Genomic DNA, 17,090 nt, shown 5'->3' with positions numbered 1-17,090 from the left:
GGTATCTTGCTTTTCTAGGAAAAAAGAAAGAAAAAGAGGAAGAAAAAACCTTGGACCTGGACCAGGAAGGAAATGCTGTGAGAAAGTAAAATTCTAATTAGTTATAGATGCGAATTGGCCACAGATAATTACTCTACATTCCTTGGCTCATGCCTGCGAAAGCCTCAGAGATCTTTTTGTTGCTCATTGTGTAGACATATATCTAGATACCTAGATAAACACACAGGGAAGCACACCATCGTTAACAGATCTTGCAGAGTGCGAGTGTTTAGAACAGAAACTAAAGGGAAATTTGTCATTCACAAGCTAGGAATGTTTGAATGGTTTTGGTGTAAGGCCTCTCTTTTCCTTTCTCTGTCTCTCTGTCTCTCTCTCTCTCTCTGTGTATGTGTGTGTGTCTCTTTTACTTTGAACTTTCTTAAAACAAAAGCAAAGGCCAGTGGGTTCAAACAGGACCATTTTAAACAGTACACTTCCAGAGAATTTGTGCTGAGTCGCAGCTGCCCCCCATGACATCCACCAGCTAGAGTATTTCTTCTTCGATTTGCATCTGTCATTTTCCTACCTGTGGGTCAAAGGGGTTGGGGACCCAGATGACAGGCTGAGAACAAGCCAGAGAGAACATGTGAAGTCTGTGATGGGCTGTGCTCATGCCATCCTGTTTAGAACCAGCTTTGCTGCATTGTTTTGGAGATTTAAAGTTGAGGGGGGGACTCCTCATAACTGTCTACTATGAGGAGTTTTCTTTTAAATTGTAGCAGAAATGACTTAACATTAACCATAGGCTGCTCGAGGAATGCTTCGTATCTTGATGGAGCGTGCTTTGGAGGAATTCTCAATCCTTCTCCTCTGCCCCCCAACATGCTCTCCCATATTCATTCAGCACAGACAAGAGAGAGTTAACCTTTGGGGGCCTTCTGCCTTTTCTCTTTAGCACCCCTCATTCTGTAATGCCCCATGTGGTATAAGAGACTTTCATCCTCCCTCTGGCTTTCCTCAGTTCTGAAACTGCCCTTGCTTCCCCTCAACCCACTATACAGATCAGATGGTGTGTGTCTGGTGCTCCATACTCTCAGAACACTTCTTCCCGGACTGTAACCCAGAGTTTTAGTCCATGGTGTTGTGATTGCTACTCTCTGGTAATCTGGTTGCAGTTCTCCAGCAGGTCCCTAACGAGATACTCTGGTTTCAATAGCCAGAGTGAAGTGGCCAGCACAGGGGTGCTTGGGCACCATTTCATAGCAGTGTACAGCACCGTAGACTTCTTGCAAAGTTTACCATCTCCATCACATTTGTTCCTCAGTAATTTTGTGAGATAGGTGAAGTGGGTATTCACTCAGTCACCCATTCATTCATTCAAACAACCAGTCAACCAACCAACCAAATAATCAAACAGCAATTATTTATTGAGCACTTACTACTTGCTAGAAACTATTCTAAGTTCTGAGTTGCAATGAAAAAATTTGACCAAAAAAGTCTTCCCTTGGCACCTCATGTGTATGGATAATGTAATAGGTATCATTATTCCCATTTTTCATGTGAAGAAGCCAAGAGAAAGAGAGTTAAACCTGAAGGACTTATAGCTGATTTAGAGCTGGATGTAGAATCTAGGTACCCTACCCATGTCTCAGAATAAGGAGAGTAATGTAGGGGTTTTAGGAATCCTCTCTATAACCCACTGATTCTGTTGATGTGGAAAACCAGGGTACTGTGGTTTTACACAGACCTGCAGCTCTTCAGGACAGAGCTAGGACCATCACCCAGCTTCCCAAAGTCCCAGGCCTGTGCCCTGTCCACAAGCTCTTGTCCATGAGTTATTGGCCCCGTAGGCTCTGTTATCTTGTCACTGCCCCTCACCCATTTAATGACCTCTGCCTTATTCCATTTGGGCTGCTATAATAAAAGACCACAGACTGGGTAGCATAAAGCAGGAGATATATTTCTTACAGTCTGGAGACTGCAAGTCCAAGATCAAGATGCTTGGTTATGTTCTGAGGAGGGCCCTCTGTTAGGCTACGCACTGCTGACTTCTTGCTGTGTCCTCACCTGATGGAGAGGGCAATAGATCTCTCTGAGACTGTTTTATAAAGGTATTAATCCCATTCATGAGGGCTCTGCTCTCAGGTCCTAATTAGCCTCCCAAGGTCCCATCACCTAAATCATCCCCTTGAGGGTCAGGGGGACACAAACATTCAAACTGTAACAACCTCTCCCCCCTTACTCCATCAACTCCGTTGTCCATTTTTTCCAACATTGTAATTCCTGGAAAAACCCCAGCTTAAGCTGAATTCAATTTCAGTTGTTTGCATGCCCTCACCCAGGCAGCTTGGATGTGTCTGGAACAAACACATGCTTATATAGGCAGATGTCACAACGCAGGATCACTAACCTCACTGGCTGCTGTCCCACTAGCCTCCAGCCTTTCCTGGTCAGTTCAGTCTCCTGCTCTTTCCTGAACAATGATTTCTTACTCCCTCTTCTCAGTCATCCAACACCTCCTTCTCCTCAGTCCCTGCTGACTATCCAGCTTCCTTTTTCAGTGAGAAAATAGAAGTAATCAGAGGAGACCTTCCATAGACTCCCACTACTGTATCTGCCATACCCTTGTCCCCTAACATCTGCCTCCCCTGCTGTGGCCACAGATCACCTATCTTTGGCCCTGTCAAAGGCCATTGCCATCGCTTGTGCACTGGAATTTTCCTTGTCACCTATTCAGGAGCCTTGCTCTAAAACTTTCCCCCTCAACCTCCTGCATCATCAACTTACCCTGTTTACCATATCATTCTCATCAGCATATAAGCACATTGCAATTCTCCCCCATCTTAAAAACTAAAAACAAAAAGCCTTTATTGACTTCATGTTCCCTGCCAGCTACCAGCCCAGTTCTGTCCCCCTTTATAGCAAGCCCCCTCAAAATCAGTGTTTCCCCTTGATTTTCTCCTCCCACTTTTTTCTTGAGCCACTCCAGTTAATAGTTCATTCCCACCTCTACACAAAGCTGTTCTTTCCAGGTAACTACTGAGCTCCACGTTGCTAGAGCCAATGTCATCCTCATCTTTCTCTGCCTCTCAGCAGCAATCCCGCCCCACCCTGGACCTGTCTCCCCTCACTTGGCTTCCACAATTCCACCCTCTCTTGCTGCTTCTCCTTCCACACTGGTGGCTGTTTCCTGCTCCCTCTGCTCTCCAGGGGATGGCACAACCCAGAACTGTCCTCACTCCTCATCTCCTTTCTTTATTTCCCATGGTAGGGCCATGGTTAGTGCATTTATTTATTTTTAAATGTTTATTTATTTATTTTGAGAGAGAATGTGAGCAGGGGAGGGGCAGAGAGAGAGAGAGACTCTCAAGTAGGCTCTGCACTGTGAGCACAGAGCCCAAAGTGGGGCTCGATCTCACAAACTGAGATCATGACCTGAGCTGAAACCAAGAGTCAGACGTTTAGCCAACTGAGCCACCCAGGTGCCTCAGTGGTTCATGCATTTAAATATCATCTACATCTGTATCTTGGTCTTATCCTGAAGCCCAGGTTTGTGTATCCAATTGCTTATCAGGTATCTACACTTGGATATTTATGGGCATATCAAATTTAATATATCCAAATCTGGTCCCCAGACCTTCTGTACCCACACTCCTTTCCCTTCTCTAGTAGCAATAGTTCCACAGCTTTAGATGTACAGGCCAAGCCTCAGTGTCAACTTTCATCACCCCGTTTCTCCAGCATCGGCAAATTTGTCTGCTCCACCTTCAAAACATTTCTATTAACACCTCTACAGCTGCCACCCTGGTCACAGGGTAAAGAGAATTCCCCAGAGAAGGGAGGAAAGTGTGCAAAAACCCTGAGGCAGGAGAGGATGCAAGGCTGGAGTATCTCAGAGGTGATGAGGCATGATTCTTGAGTCTGGGGAGCTGCCTGACCTTTTAGGGTGAGGACATCACTATGCAGATCCAAGCTTTGGCCACCGTCAAGTAGTCTGGCTGGCTGAAATGGGTCGGGTCAGCTCTGAGGGATATACATGACTCTGGCGTGCTCAGCATGTCTGCAGTGTATGTTGGGTGCACGTGTGTATATATGTGCATTCACATGCCTACCTAATTGTGTATTTTCTCCCACCCTAGACATGTTTTCCTGGAGTCTGAGCCTTTGTGTACTAATGTGGCTCCATGTACAATCCACTGGGAAATTCTGAGAGACCCCTGCTTGTGAATTTAGCCCTAGATAAAGCAGCCTGTTGGTCACAGCCTCTGGAGTTCCCCGAATTGTTCTAGGCACAGTGACTTAGGTCTCATGGGTTAACCACCCTGGAACAAGAGGGGCTCCCAGAGCCCTTTGGCTCATTCTCTGTAGAGTCAGTAGTATTCTGCTATAGCTGCACACATGGGACTCTTACCCTTCTTTCTCCTCACCTCCACTCTCCCCTCCTAAAATCAAGGTTTTCTGGAGGGAGGGGTATTTGGGCATATGGGCCAGAGACAGGGAGACTCAGGCCACTGATGTGCTCTGCTTTCTTTCTAACAACCGACCATGTAATTGGGGAAAATTGGCCCAATGTGAGGTGTGAGAAAGTTCAAAAGGGGTTGTTTGGGAGTCTTTGTGCTTGTTTTCTTTTTCTGCTAGCATCCTGAGTTGGATGCCAGAAAGGTGAGATCCTGGGCAAGCCTCGGAGCTCTCTAGAACAGTACATAAATCTCAGTACAAAGTCACCTACAAGGGCAGGCAGGGAAGTTCTGAATAGACAGAACTTTTATATCTGAAAGGGGAACAAGAATAAATGCCCTTTAGAAATGGCTCTGGATTTCCCTCGTGCCCTGGGGACAGTGATTCTGGGACCCTCAGAGCCTTCTGAAACCAGAGGGAAAGGATCATTATATAGGGCTTGGACAATAAGGCCAAAAGAGCACAGGCTCAGCTTCCTAGTCTGCATTGACTCAGTTTCTCTCTATATAAAATGGGCAAATGCTCTGTTACTGACCTTCGTCTTGGGATTGTTATGAGGCCTGCTGGTCACCCAGCTGAAGAGTGTTATTTGGAGGTAGAATAGTGAATGGATTCAAAGACAGTCTTGGTATCAGAGAGCCCTCTTTCTAAACCTTACTTATCAGCTGTGTGACTTTGGATGAATTACATACTCTCTCTGTTGTCTCAGCTTCCTTATGTAAAATAATCACAGTAACAATGTTTACTTCAAGAGTCATTCTAAGGGTGAAATGAGATAGTGCATATAAAACATCTCACACAGTCCTTAGCACAGCATAAGTGCCCTGTCTTCACAGAAAAAAAGGAAGGAAGGAAAAGCAAGAACAAAGAGATCATCATTGTTCCTTTGATATGAAGACAAGCTGGCTATTACGATAGTTCTTAACAAATATCCGAGATCCCTGTAGATTTCCCAGCTTCCTTTACAGTTCTGTTCATGCCGTGCTGTTAGTTCTGGCCAGTAGACTGAGCACAGAAGTGATAGGAGCCACCACTAGTTCTAGAAAGCTAGGAGCTGGCTCCTTGTTTTGCTCTTCCCCAGCGCTGCAGACTTGGAGACCACAAGTTCCCTCCATCACCTGGCAAAATGGAGCGAGTCCGTTATGTGAGTGTAGAGTCTGTTTACTGTGTTAACCCACTGAGATTTTGGAACTCATTGGTTACTCTAATAGCCTTGAAGACCAACACCGTCCTCTGTGAAGGAGAAGTAAATCTGTATTTCTGGCCTCCTAGGTCATCTAGGGACGCTGATGGTGATAAGAACAGTAGCTACAACAGCCACCATTTATCGATGCTTTGAGAAGCGCTGAGGGCTGGGGCTCAGTCTGTTAAGTGGCCGAGTTCGGCTCAGGTCATGATCTCACGGTCCGTGGGTTTGAGCCCCGCATTGGGCTCTGTGCTGACAGCTAGCTTAGAGCCTGGAGCCTGTTTCGGATTCTGTGTCTCCCTCTCTCCCTGACCCTTCCCTGCTCACACTGTCTCTCTCTCAGAAATAAATAAAAGCATTAAAAAATTAAAAAAAAAAAAAAAAGAAGCGCTAAGGGGACCTTTGCAGATGTTAAGGCATTCCTCCCTCTCAGGTACCTCATGAGGTACATGTTTTGCTATTACATAATAATTGTGTTCCTAAATTACACTTTAAGTTATTTTTAAAATGGGTTCTCTCAAACAACTTCAATAAGGGGAAAAAAACTGCTTAGGGGCAAAAATTTTAGATGATGAAAACAAAGTTGTTTCTCTGACAGAAATGTCAAAAATAAAGGTTTTTAATTGCTATTAAGGACGTTTTGAAGTTACAAACTAAAAACAACAGATTTTCAGAATTGGCATAAGCCAACCTAAATGTCAATGAACAAATGCTGAATTCTGTGGAAGGTAAGGCTCAGGTCAACTTGCTTTGGAACCATCAAAATAAATTGTGGCTTGGACTAGAAGTGCTATTAAAAGGAAGCCCCATTAGATCTCAGTAAAGCTGCTAGCAAAGAAAAAAAAAAAAGAAAAGGAAATGGAAATCCCAATGGCAAAGAAAAATCAGTCACCCAACAAAAAGAGGCTCTTGGTGCTAAGGCAAATAGACTTTCTTTCCACACATATGGGAACCATTTCTGATCATGACAATGACATAAACCAACAACATCACAAATCAGCTTTCTTACTTAGTTGATCAGGTTACATCTCATTTGCATTCTGAAATTTGCATAGCAGGAAAAAAGCCTGAATTTTATTTGTTTGACCAGTGAGGAAACCAAAAAAATAATAAGAGGCCATTGTTTTTACAGGGAGCAACTGTAGAAATAACCCTAAATCAGGGCTGTATACTTTTATCACTTGCCAAAGTTCAAGTTTTTTCCACTTATGCTCAGAGTTCCCCTGATGTACAGTGACACCCGTATATCCTCATGGATGAGGGTGCCACCTCTGAGTTTGGTGCTGCCCTTCCTCTGGGCTTGCCTGGAGCCCCAGCTCCATTGGCCTCTCCACCTATCCACTGGGGGAGGCTTGGAGCTTCTGCTCTGAATAACAAAGGCACTTTAGCCCTGTTGCTTAGACACATTGATGTTTCTGAAGGTACCAGTAGACCTGGAGCGCATCCAGGCTGCCTAGGAAAGTGCCCAGGGCTGAGGAACTAATTGATTTCACTCCTAAAGTAAGCAATCCCAGTGACCTTTGGGAGTTAGAACACTTTGACTTTTCCCTCCCTCAGCCCATAGCTAGGCAGCTGGATAGGCCACTGTTCCCTGAAGAAAGGAAAGGACTTGACATGCTGTGGCCTTGCCCTGGCCTCCTGACATACATGCTTCTGGAGGCCTCTTGTTCCGTCCTTCACTCAGTGGGTGGAGTGGGGGGGGGGGCTACTGAGTGAGCCCCACAGTTCTTGCCTTGCCTGTCAGTGAGGCAAGTGAGTCTGCAAGAAGCTTCTGGAGAATGCAGACAGACAAGGGGCCCCTCTGGGAGTTTTGTTCACCTCCAAACAGGATGACTTCTGTCACCTAGCCCAGGAAGACCATTGATCTTTCAGATTCCCCAAATTTGCCATTCCTCCCTTCATGAAACATACCCTTCCTGAAGCACCACACACTTGCATGCCTGGGGCTGTGTGGGCTAAAGTTGGGACAGCAGGGAGACATTTTCTACACTTGAGGACCTTCAGAGTTTCCTGGGAAAATGAGACTTACACATTAGATGGTAAGTCAAGATAGTCTATAATGAAGAGCTAACCTAAATATTATCATTATCTATGGCAGCCAGGAGCACAGGCTTCACATCAGGTGTCTGGGTTCAAATCCTATCCCCATCATTTTGGTCAAGTTGGACTTTGGGCAAGTGCTTTAACCATGTTAGGCTTCTGTTTCCTTATAGGTCTACCAAGAGTGCTAGCGTCAAAGCATTTCTGTGGGAATTCGATGGGATAGCACATGTAAAGGGCTTAGTACAACACCTGAGTCATGACTTTACTGTTGTTACTTGCTACTGATAATTCGTTGTCAGAACATATTTGAGAGATCCCAGTAGCATAGAAATCTTGAATCTGAACACACCATGTTCTTTGTGCTTGTCTCCCTTCTCTGTTCCTTTTGGCAGTGATTGGTAGTCTCAGCTGATCAGTTACCCACTTAGTGGGAGCCCTGGCGGCCAGCTTTAACACCTCCACCCTTGTAACTCCCTCTGACTGTCAATGATGCCTCACATGTATCTCCTACACTCCAATACCATTCTCATCCTTAAGCAGATCCTCACACAGTCACATGGATTATGCAAGAGCCCTCATAATTAGTCTCCTTGCTTCCTTTTTCACTCTCTACCAAACGAGGTTTACTGCTATTCAAGAGGACTTTCCAAAATCCAAATCAGATGATAATTTCCTTGCACACCCCTCTCCTGTGGCTTCCCATTACTCCCAGGAAACAACACAGCCCAGATCCTTTATCATGACCCTTGCCATAGGACCCCTGCCTGGCTCTACAGCTTTATTACTTCTGCTTCTCATGTCATCCCCACAGTCTGGTGGTGTAGCCTACTTCCCAGGGGCCCCTTGATGTCTTGGACCTCTGTAGCCATACAAAAATATAGAACTCTTTGTCCCTGTCTCTTAAAGAGTCGTACTCATGCTTCGAAAGTAAATTCTAACCACTTCCTTTGGGAAGCCCTCCTTCACCAGGTCTGGGTTAGCTCACCCTCCACTGTGCTCCCAAGATACCTTTGTTTTCCTGTCTATCTTCTCCACTAGCATCTGATATTCAGAAGGGAATATTCTTATTCATCTTTATACGTTCCTATTGAAAAAGAACTGGTGAGATGAATGGATGGTGTTGGATGGAAAGGTGAGGTAGATGGATAATTGAATGGATAGATGAATGGACAAATTCAACAACAAAAGTGGCAACAGCTCTAATCAGATCTTGCATGTCGGTACCTCCTGGAAGGTGATCTCGGCAGTACTGCAATGCTTCGTGGTTCAGTATGATCTTGCAACTCACAGACTGTGGTCTTTTGACATTGATGCTGCCCATTGTTCTAGCAGGTAAAGCTGAAAAAGAGTACTGATCTCTCAGGGAAGAGAGGGTAGAGAGGGCTTTATCTTATCACTGACCTGGCCTATGGCTGGTTTTTCAGTCCCCTCAGGTCTGCCCTCATATGGGTCCCCTTTGGTCCTTTTCATTCAGGCCTCATGGATCTGTTTTCAGCTTGAACCACAGCAGGAGATTTTCACCTGTGGATCCAGGGTAACAGAGCAGTGGATGACATGAGGGATGGAGGGCCCCAGGGCCACAGCCCCTGTCTGCAGCCCAGTGCTTCCCTGTTCCTCTCGCAGGAAAACGACCCATTTCATACTAGTCATTTTCCTGTTCAAGAGCCACTCTATAGCAGCTGGGTGGGAAGTGCACTTTATGCAGCTTGGAGCCTTCATCAGCCCTTCAAGGAAGACCTTTCAGCTGGCTCAGTTTGCTAAGTAAACGTGAATAAGTCCTGGAATGACCTGGAAATGAAATGGAGCATCGGGCTCCTTGTGATAGGGAGAACCAGCGTGAGGCCCGCCCAGACTGAAGCGGAAAAACCCAGAGGCTCTGGGAGAAAAAACTGGGTCCAGCTGCCCTGGAAGTCTCATCAGGGTTTATGAAGCAGCAGGCAGAGCACAATTGGCTCGGTGTGGTTGTGTTTTTATTTTTGTCCAGCCACAAATACTGAAAAATGATTCCTTCCCTTCCTGGAGCTTTGGAGCCAAGCTGGTTTTATTTTTAGCTTCAACTCTGGTTTAGGGCTTTTTAGCACACTAAACACTGTACCCACTGCAGGCCTCGGTGGGCCGGGTTTTAGGATTTTTGCCTAGACTGAAGTGTTGGTCGTCTGAATGTAACTCTCACCCAGGTCTGTGCAGCTGTGACAATAGAGGGTGGTTCCAGACAGACACATAGAGACCCAATTCTGGCCATAGGGACCGCCAAGACAGTTCTTTTCAGGGAGGAAAATGTGTTCAGGATGGGTGGTTGTCTGGGCTGGGGCTGAGGAGGTGGTAACCCTGGATGAAAGGAAGGAAGGGGGCGGGGGGAGAAAGGGAAGGAGGAAGGGAACTGTCAGTTATTACAAGGCTTTGAGTGGTTAGTGGTTCAGAACCAGGGCTCTGGAGGCAGACTGCCTGGGTTCAGATGCCATCCCTACCACTTCCTAACACCGTGGCCTTGTGGAATGTGCTCAGCCTCTCCAGGCATCAGCATCCTCATCTATAAGCTGTGGGTAGGCATGACGCCTGCCTCCATGCTCTCCTGCCTGTGATTGTGCCCATCCATCATGTAACATAGCATCAGATATGCAGTTAGGACTGCATCATTTTTATTATTATCATGATGCTCTTATTGCAATGCTAAACACTTAGGCACGCACTGTGTCATTAAGAATTTCTATAACCCAACGAATAGGGTTATTTTGCAGAATGGAACTCTGAAGCTCAACAACAGGCTGGGTAACTACCCGAAGGTCCCACAGGGAGATCAAGATACTGTTAGACCTGAGCGCACCTCTGGCTAGCCCCAAGGTCAGACCACCACACCTTCTCTGGGATCAGTGCTCCCACATGACATAAAGGGACCTATCACTGACTTATGGGAGCTGCTCTAAACAAGCAACTAGATTACCCCATCACTCTCCTCTCCCGTGGGCTCCTCCAGTCTTTCCATTTTAGTTACAGGAACATGGAGAGTGGATACTGGGAGTGATCACTGGTCACAAGGCATCTAGATGACTCAGTTGGTTAAGCATCCGACTTCGGCTCAGGTCATGAACTCATGGTTTGTGAGTTTGAGCCTCACATCAGGCACTGTGCTGATGGCTGAGAGCCTGGAACCTGCTTCAGATTGTGTCTCCCTCTCTTGCTGTCCCTCCCCTACTTGCGCTCTGTCTTTCTCTCTCAAAAATAAATAAACATTTAAAAAATTTAAAAAAGAACACCAGTCACACTCAGTGAAACAGAAAGTAGAGTGGTGGCTATCGGGAATTGGGGCAAGGAGTTGTTCGATGGTAATAGTGTTTTAGTTTTGCAAGACGAGAGAGCACTGATAGGGGAGTCAGGTTGTTCTTGGGGAATGGCCGGGAACTTGAGCTTATCCAGTCCAACTTCTCAGCCTCTAGTCTGGTCTCCTTGCAGTCAGGGGGCCCACAAATAGCATTGCTGGTCCACACCTGCCCCCACACACTGTGAGCCCCTTCAGGGCTGAGCAGCACACTTCTGACAAGAGCCTTATTCTGGGGTCTTCAAAGCTCCTCTCTCACATGCTTTGCCCTTTTTGACCTCCTGCTAGTCCTCTGTCTCTCAGAAATTTTTGGCCATCAACCTGGGATGAAAGGGAGAAAATTTGAAATTCCCACCCTGAGAAGCATGTCTGCTTGCTATAGTGGAGAGAGTGTGGGCTTTGGGGCAGAAATAGGGAAGAAGCTTATCTTTTCTTCAGTTTGCTTAACTCTAAGATAGGATAGTATGGTTGTTCCAGGTAACCAAATTGGCAGGTTTCTCTAAGAAAAAATATTCAACCAGACTATAAAACTGTCCTTCTGCTCCAGAAGATTTTAAGGATTCTGGGGACAGATTTGGAGACACTGGTTTGGTCAGTCACTGATGAAGCTGTATAAAGATGCTAGGACAGAGAGGCAGGGGAATGGACAGGAAGGAGGATCTCCCTCTCCACCTCCTGCTCTCCAGAGATCAGCCTTATTAGAGGCCACAATAAGGGGTTGGTGTCCCTTGAAAACTCATGTGGCCTTCTTTACTGTTGGTATTAGCATTGACCATTTCAGGAGAGAATCGGATTGGCTCTGTTGCCGCCATCCAACGTGGGGCTTCCCTTCTGGGCGGAGTTTACCTCCAGCCACATGGCATGCCCAGACTGTAGTCTTTGACCCAAAGCTGACTGCTCCATTAGGCACAGTGGGGACAGTGCCCAGGGCCAACGATACTTTCAGAGGCCCATGAAAATGTTTTCATTTCTTTTAAAATTAGAAGGAAAAAAAGCCTTTCAGGTCAAAGTAAATGTTATAATATTAATATATTTCTATACCAACATAGTTATAAAATATGATGCTAATTTTTTTGTGTAGATTTAGGGGCATGCAAAGGCAAAAGTGCCAACGGCCCATGAAAGTTATAATACGGCCCTGCTCCAGGCTGGCAGGGATTGCATTTGGCCCCTCAACCCATGGCCTCCTCTGTTTCCATAGTAAATGCTATCTCCCCACTGCAGCCACCACCACTATCTAGGATGAAATATTCTCTCTAGTATTTTATTTCTTTTTAGGGACCCATTTTGCATATCAGTTTCATCGCTTGGCAATAGCTACCTGGAGCACATCTCCGGAAAATTTCAAAAGCCTTGTCTGGGATCTGTGAGAAAGAATGTTGTGATCAATTAGTGATGTCTGTCCTAGGCTCTTGATGGGGAAAGGGCAGCGCATGGGCTGTGCTGTGTTCTTGCCTATGAATGACCTTTGCTTTGTATCTCTAGCTTGACTGCAAACTTTGCAAAACAGAATATGCCTTAACATGCTGTGGGTCTGATGTTGATGTATCTAGAAAGTCTCTTAATACATGTTGATTGATTGATTGATTGATTGATTGAAGTGAGTGTCTGTGAATACTCTTGATCCAGTTTAATGTCTCCTGACACGCTTTCATTCTGTTCTTCATCTGTAGGCGCCTGAACAAGAATAAGCTCCAGGTCCTCCCGGAATTGCTTTTCCAGAGTACACCAAAGCTCACCAGACTGTAAGTTGAGCCGAATTATGTTCTTTACCTGGTGTCCTGCCTGGCTTTGGTGATATGGATATTGTGGTTGCCTTTGTGAGTGGAGCTTGGTACCGTGCAGAGCTTGGCAGTTAGGCCATACACATGGAGACTTGAAGCTGGGCTTCAAACTGGTGTGCCCCCTACACTCCTCTCCACACCCGACATTTAGTTCCCATTTTTCAGATATCAGTGGCTTAAGCGGCCAATGAGTAATAGTGACTTATGGTAGTGGATCTCTTCTTTGCAAAGAAGGACACACTGCCATTTAACATGGGTCTGACCTCACCTCAGGGAAATGCCCTAGGGATGGGATTTGAGGTATGTTTATTTACAGGAGACACCAGTGGTCTCAGAGGACATTTTATTGGATAACACTTTAATCTCACCCTGCAGACGGGTATAACCCCGGGCCTTTGCCTGCTTCCTACCTCTACCAGTCTGGGAACCCTGGGTCTGGAGATCTGTGATTTTGTGGGAAAAAGAAGAAACATCTTGAATTTTGCTTTATCTTCTGGAATGATCCAGGACATAATGCAAGAGGAAGATTGGAGATCCTTCTGTGTGTTTATTCAGTATGAGAGTTTGGAGGTTCAAGGAGCTTGAGATGCCCATCAGAATGGAGATTGTGGTTGGCATATTGTGGGTGTTATGCAGGTGTTAATTAATTGACGGTGAATGGCTCTATGATTCTGAGCCTACAAGTCATACTGGCAGTGACTTGTGTGTCTCATGGGGTGAACTGGGTTGGCCCAAGCCTTGATTTTCTGAATGAAGTGACAGTGTCTGGCTGCTTTATAGTCAAGCAGTGAGATTTACAGCCTGGCTGGGAAGACTCTAACATTATTGGGGAGACTCTAAACTTGTGGCCACCATTTACATTCCAAGTGGCTGTGTTTAATACCTGTTTATGCAGTCAAACAATGCATGTAGGCTCCAGGATACATGGGGAAATACAAAACACATGTCAGTGTGTGTGCTTAAGAATGAGTTCTGAATTAGAAGTCTGTATCTATATCTGTGTGTACATACACATAAAGAGACTATATACATAGATGTATTTTAAAGGGCACTTTGTTGGAACAGGAATTGCACTGGTAGGCTGGTGTGTAAGTGGTGCATCAGTCTTGCTTGCCTTCTCTAGGACACACCTGTACCCTGTCAAGGTTTCCTCACGCTGTGTACTGCATTTCTCCGGCTCGGTCCACCTGGCTGACTTTGCTATTTGTGGGCAAGAATATGCTCCCCTTTTCACCCTTCCATGCTGAATCCATCTTGATGGGTATGAGGATGGACAAAGTGATGTTCAGCAACCTGAGCGTCTAGCTGAGCTGGATGAACGATACTAAATGGGCATATGGGGAAACAACCTGGTTTTTAATTTCCTCTTCCTATATAGTTCTTTCCTTACATGCTCACCTAATAGCCATCTCTCCACCACATTGTGCTTTTTCAACCTGCTCCTAAATAATGCTGACTCTAAACTCTTCATCTGGAATCTCAGCATCACTTTCTAAGCAAACAGAAGGTGTCTGTGGGGCTGGGGCTGCTGGAAAGCCACGAGCGGGTGGGGTCTGAGTGTTCCACTTGTTACAGGGTGTCGGGCGGGCTGGTTCTTGCTCATGGAACATGGCCTCACAGCCGCTCCCCACGGCCCTCAAATGATGCCCATTTTGTGTAAGGCTGCTTTTGATCCAGGCAGAGGAGGGATTTCAGGCAGTGATAACAGGTCTCTGGTGGCAGCCTAGGCCATGGGAATCCCCAGGGTGGTATCCTGTCACTTTCTAACTAAGAGAGGTTGGGGGAGTCACTTTCCCTTCTGTGCCCGAATATTCCCATCAATATAAAGGCAGACACTCCCCTTTCCTTTTATCTTCTCGCCAAGGAACTGTGAGTATCAGACGAGATCATAGCGTGCATTTGTTTTCTAGGGTTTACAGTGCCGTGTGAGTGTAATTACCGAGGCAACTAGTGTTACTCCCGCACTTCACATTTTCTCAGCCTTGCTCTCTGATCGCTTTCTCCTAGATGCACGAAGAAACCAGCAGTTGCTATGGGCACTGAGGTGGATGGCTCTGAACTTTTGATTCAAGCCCGGGAGCCACAGCTGGGAAGGCAGGAACGACATTTGACTCAGTCTAGTATCTGTCCCTCTCCAGGTCTTAGCCAGGCACAGAGAGGGGTACACATATGCACTCACCGCATATGGGTAGATGAATAAGTGAAGGATATAGGCCTAAGTATATAAACAGTGCCCTTAAGGAGCTTTGGTTCTTTTATCCCTCATTCATTCATTCCCTCATTCATTCATTCATTTAGTAAGCTCTTCCTCTGTGCTTGTTCCAACCCGGCTTCTGCTGGGTTTTCAGGTGTAGACATGAAGGATGCCCACTTCTCTGTGTGCCTCATTGTGACACATTCTGAATGGCTGCCAAAAAGCTGAGAGCTAAATATAATTTTTTTTATTGAAGCAACTGTATTAACTCAGGTTTTGGCTATAATCAGCAATCCCTTTTTTCTCTCTGGGCTTGATCTTTGATTTTTCTTAATGGCCCTATTATGTCTTTGTCTTATTTTGTCAGCCACTCCAGGGCCTTTTTGGAAGCAAGCAGGGTACAAATTAGAAATCAATAAATGTGCAATCACGGGTGTGTATACATATGTCACTAGATCTGTATTAAAGGAGCATTGAATCTCAATAGGCACAGTGAGGTATTTTCCAGGGAATGCTAAATGTGGGTACTGTGTGGCTGTTTACTCCCTAGCATACCATGTGGGATAAGTAGCAATTCTGGACACGCCTTTTCCTTTCTTGTTATATCTGTAGACAAAAACTGCTTAATACTTCATGTTTATCCAAAGAAAGCCTTTTGGCAAGGGTATCGACATGTAATAAGATGTTTTGAGGAGTGATGGGAAAGGGAAATAATATTTGTTGGAAACCTGCTATTATATTAACGCTACTAACCACTAAGTGACAGAAATATGACTAAAGTTTGTTTAATCCAGAGAGGAAAGATCTTAGTTTATATGCCTGGGAAGTTCAGAAATAGTTATGGATGGCTTTAGGAACAACTGGATCCAGGGGCTTGGTGATGTCATTGGGACTTCATGTCACTTCTTCAGTCTTTTGTAGCAGGGCACATGATGGTGAGCAAAAGCAGAAGACTCCAGGTACTAATCTGGCAATCCAGTAGAGTCAACAGTCCTGCAGAAAAGAACCAGTGGTAGACTGCTTAGCTTGGCCACACATCTATGTCTGAGAGCATTGCTGTTGCCAGTGAGGTGGTGTCCTCTGACCAGTCAAGTTTGGGTCATGGGTTCACCCAGTCATTTGAGGATGAGAGTTTGCAGGGTATGGGAATGAGTTTCCCAAAAGAAATAATAATTCCATTATCCAAAGATGGGGGAAGTGATGCCAAACTTGAAAACAACAGATGTCTACAAATTTATTGAGCAACAACTTTGTGCAGTTTGCTGTGCTTTAAATGAAAGTAACACTTCAAGGTAATACAACTGTAAACCTATTGACGAGCAGGTGCTGATCTGAGCACTCGAGGTATAACTCATTTGATACTCCTAACAACCCTGTGGTATGATACTATGACTATTCTTATTCTATAGATATGAAACTGAGGCTCAAAGAGGTTAAGAACTTGCCCAATATCCTACAGCTACTTAGTGACAGAACCAGAATTCAAATTTTGGTAATCTGATGGGAGTCTGTGCTGTTTTTCTACTGAAGGTAGCAACCTGCCTCAACCTTCCCATTTTATAGTAGAGGAAACTAAAACTCAGAGTTTAAATTACTTACGCATATAGCTCACATTTCTAAGAAGTAGCACTACCCTGGGGACTTTGCCTCAATGCTCAGATTTAACCTTTATACTAATCCTGCAGAGATGATCATTATCAGATCTACTTCTGATGCTTAGAGGGGTTATCTAACTTACCCCATTGCTGTATAACCAGGATACAATGGAACTAGGACTCATATGTGTGTCTGTGTCACTGAAGAGTCCTTCAGTTTTATACCATGCCAAGCTAGCTATTGTGGAAGTGATGATAAAAAGGGTTTATAATGGATCTGTCATATGTCTAAGTGCTTCTGTAAGGCCTTTCCTGGTCACTCCACCCCCCATCCACCTACTGATCCAGTACCATCGATTCATTGATCCATATGTATATTAGTGGTATATCTGTCTTCTTACCCTGTTTTCAAGCATGTATAGTACAGGCCAGAGAATCATAGAGCTTGGAAGTGCCCTGAAGATTAGGTAACATCACCATGGTCTGTAAAGGCTAGCAAGGTCTTCTCTGCCATGCCTTTGGCACGCAATAAATA

General features: G+C 45.3%; 1 protein-coding gene across 1 annotated transcript in view; it reads left to right on the top strand.

Annotated features, from left to right (window-relative positions):
- SLIT3 (slit guidance ligand 3) overlaps positions 1-17,090 on the top strand; it is a 606,956-nt gene that overhangs the window by 86,478 nt on the left and 503,388 nt on the right. Inside the window, exon 4 of the mRNA XM_039247657.1 lies at positions 12,656-12,727. Within this exon, the coding sequence (XP_039103588.1) occupies positions 12,656-12,727 (72 nt within the window). The remainder of the gene's footprint in view (positions 1-12,655; positions 12,728-17,090) is intronic.

This window comes from Hyaena hyaena, unplaced genomic scaffold (genome assembly GCF_003009895.1).
Source record: "Hyaena hyaena isolate Hyena2069 unplaced genomic scaffold, ASM300989v1 scaffold_300, whole genome shotgun sequence".
Lineage (NCBI taxonomy): Eukaryota > Metazoa > Chordata > Mammalia > Carnivora > Hyaenidae > Hyaena > Hyaena hyaena.
The sequence above is the reverse complement of the archived record's forward strand: the minus strand, read 5'-3'. Positions and strand labels throughout refer to the sequence as shown.